The following is a 1402-nucleotide window of genomic DNA, read 5'->3' on the forward strand; positions in this document are numbered from 1 at the left end:
TTTTCGAGCGAGATCGTTGCCAGTGCCCCTGGACTGGCTTGTGCGGGTGGCACATAAAAGACACCATTTCGAGCGTGGCCGTTTTCGTGCGGGTGACACGTAAAAGCACCCACTACACTCTCTGAGTGGTTGGCGTTAGGAAGGGCATCCAGCTGTAGAAACTCTGCCAAATCAGACTGGAGCCTGGTGTTGCCATCCGGTTTCACCAGTCCTCAGTCAAATCGTCCAACCCATGCTAGCATGGAAAGCGGACGTTAAACGATGATGATGATGATGATGATTATATGTGAAGAAGACAGGAAAAAGTTACAACATACCTGTTGAATAAATTCCTCTTCCTTACCAAGCATTCGTCTTTTTAGATCCACCAGTTCTCTTTGAAGTTCCTCAAACAATCGTTTTTCTTCACTGTTCATGCTTCCTTCGCTGTTGTCGGGAGATTCGTAGACAACACTTTTACTGAATGCTTTCTGTTTCTCCTAAGCAACACAGATAATAATAATAATAAAAATAATAATCCTTTCTACAATAGGCTCAAGGCCTGAAATTTGTGGGGCGGGAGAAATTCAGTTGCATCGAGCCCAGTACCTGACTGGTACCAATTTTATCAACACTGAAACGTTGAAAGGCAGAGTTAACTCCAACGAAATTTGAATTCAGAATGAAAAGATGAAATACTGTTAAGCATAATAATAATAATCATCCTTTCTAATTCTGGCACAAGGCCTGCAATGCCGGGAGAGGGGACTAGTTGATCACATTCACCCCAGTAATTTACTTCTACTTATTTTAAAGATCCTAAAAGGACGAAAGGCAATGTTTGCCTTGGCAGAATTTGAACTCAGAACATAAAGCTTGAATAAATGTCACTAAGCATTTTTTCCAATACAATAACAATTCTGACACCACCTCCCTTAATAAATAAAATAAAAAAAAGATAATAATAATAATAATAATAATAATAATAATAATAATAATAATAATAATAATAATAATAATGATAATAATAAAAGACAAAAAGAGAGACCTGCAGCGAGTGAGAAAAATATTGGCTTCAAAGCTGAATGCCAGAAAGCTTTGGCCATGAACTGGAGGGTCAACCTTAGGAATGAGCAAAGATCAAAGATCTACCTGAGAAGAACTAACCTAGGGTTATATAGTAACAACATATCAGATGATAAAGGCATTAGAGGAGACTGGAATTCTCACCAATTTCAGTTGTGTTTCAGCGTCAGCCAATTCTTTTTGCAGTTTCTGAAGTACTTCTTGCAAATCTCTCACTTTTTTCTCACTGGCAATCTTGGCATTTAAGATATCTTCCTGAAAATAATAAACATCTTTTATGAGATCTGATGGTAAATAATAATGGTTTCTTTTATTGGTCACAAGGGCCCCAAGACAT

At 37.9% G+C, this 1402-nt stretch overlaps 1 protein-coding gene across 1 annotated transcript in view; it reads right to left on the minus strand.

Moving 5' to 3' along the window:
* LOC106873177 (uncharacterized) overlaps positions 1-1402 on the minus strand; it is a 49830-nt gene that overhangs the window by 35223 nt on the left and 13205 nt on the right. The window contains exons 7-8 of the mRNA XM_052975349.1: positions 1210-1320; positions 318-479 (exon numbers count right to left, since the gene is read on the minus strand). Of these exons, the coding sequence (XP_052831309.1) occupies positions 318-479; positions 1210-1320 (273 nt within the window). The remainder of the gene's footprint in view (positions 1-317; positions 480-1209; positions 1321-1402) is intronic.

Source organism: Octopus bimaculoides, chromosome 21, assembly GCF_001194135.2.
Source record: "Octopus bimaculoides isolate UCB-OBI-ISO-001 chromosome 21, ASM119413v2, whole genome shotgun sequence".
Lineage (NCBI taxonomy): Eukaryota > Metazoa > Mollusca > Cephalopoda > Octopoda > Octopodidae > Octopus > Octopus bimaculoides.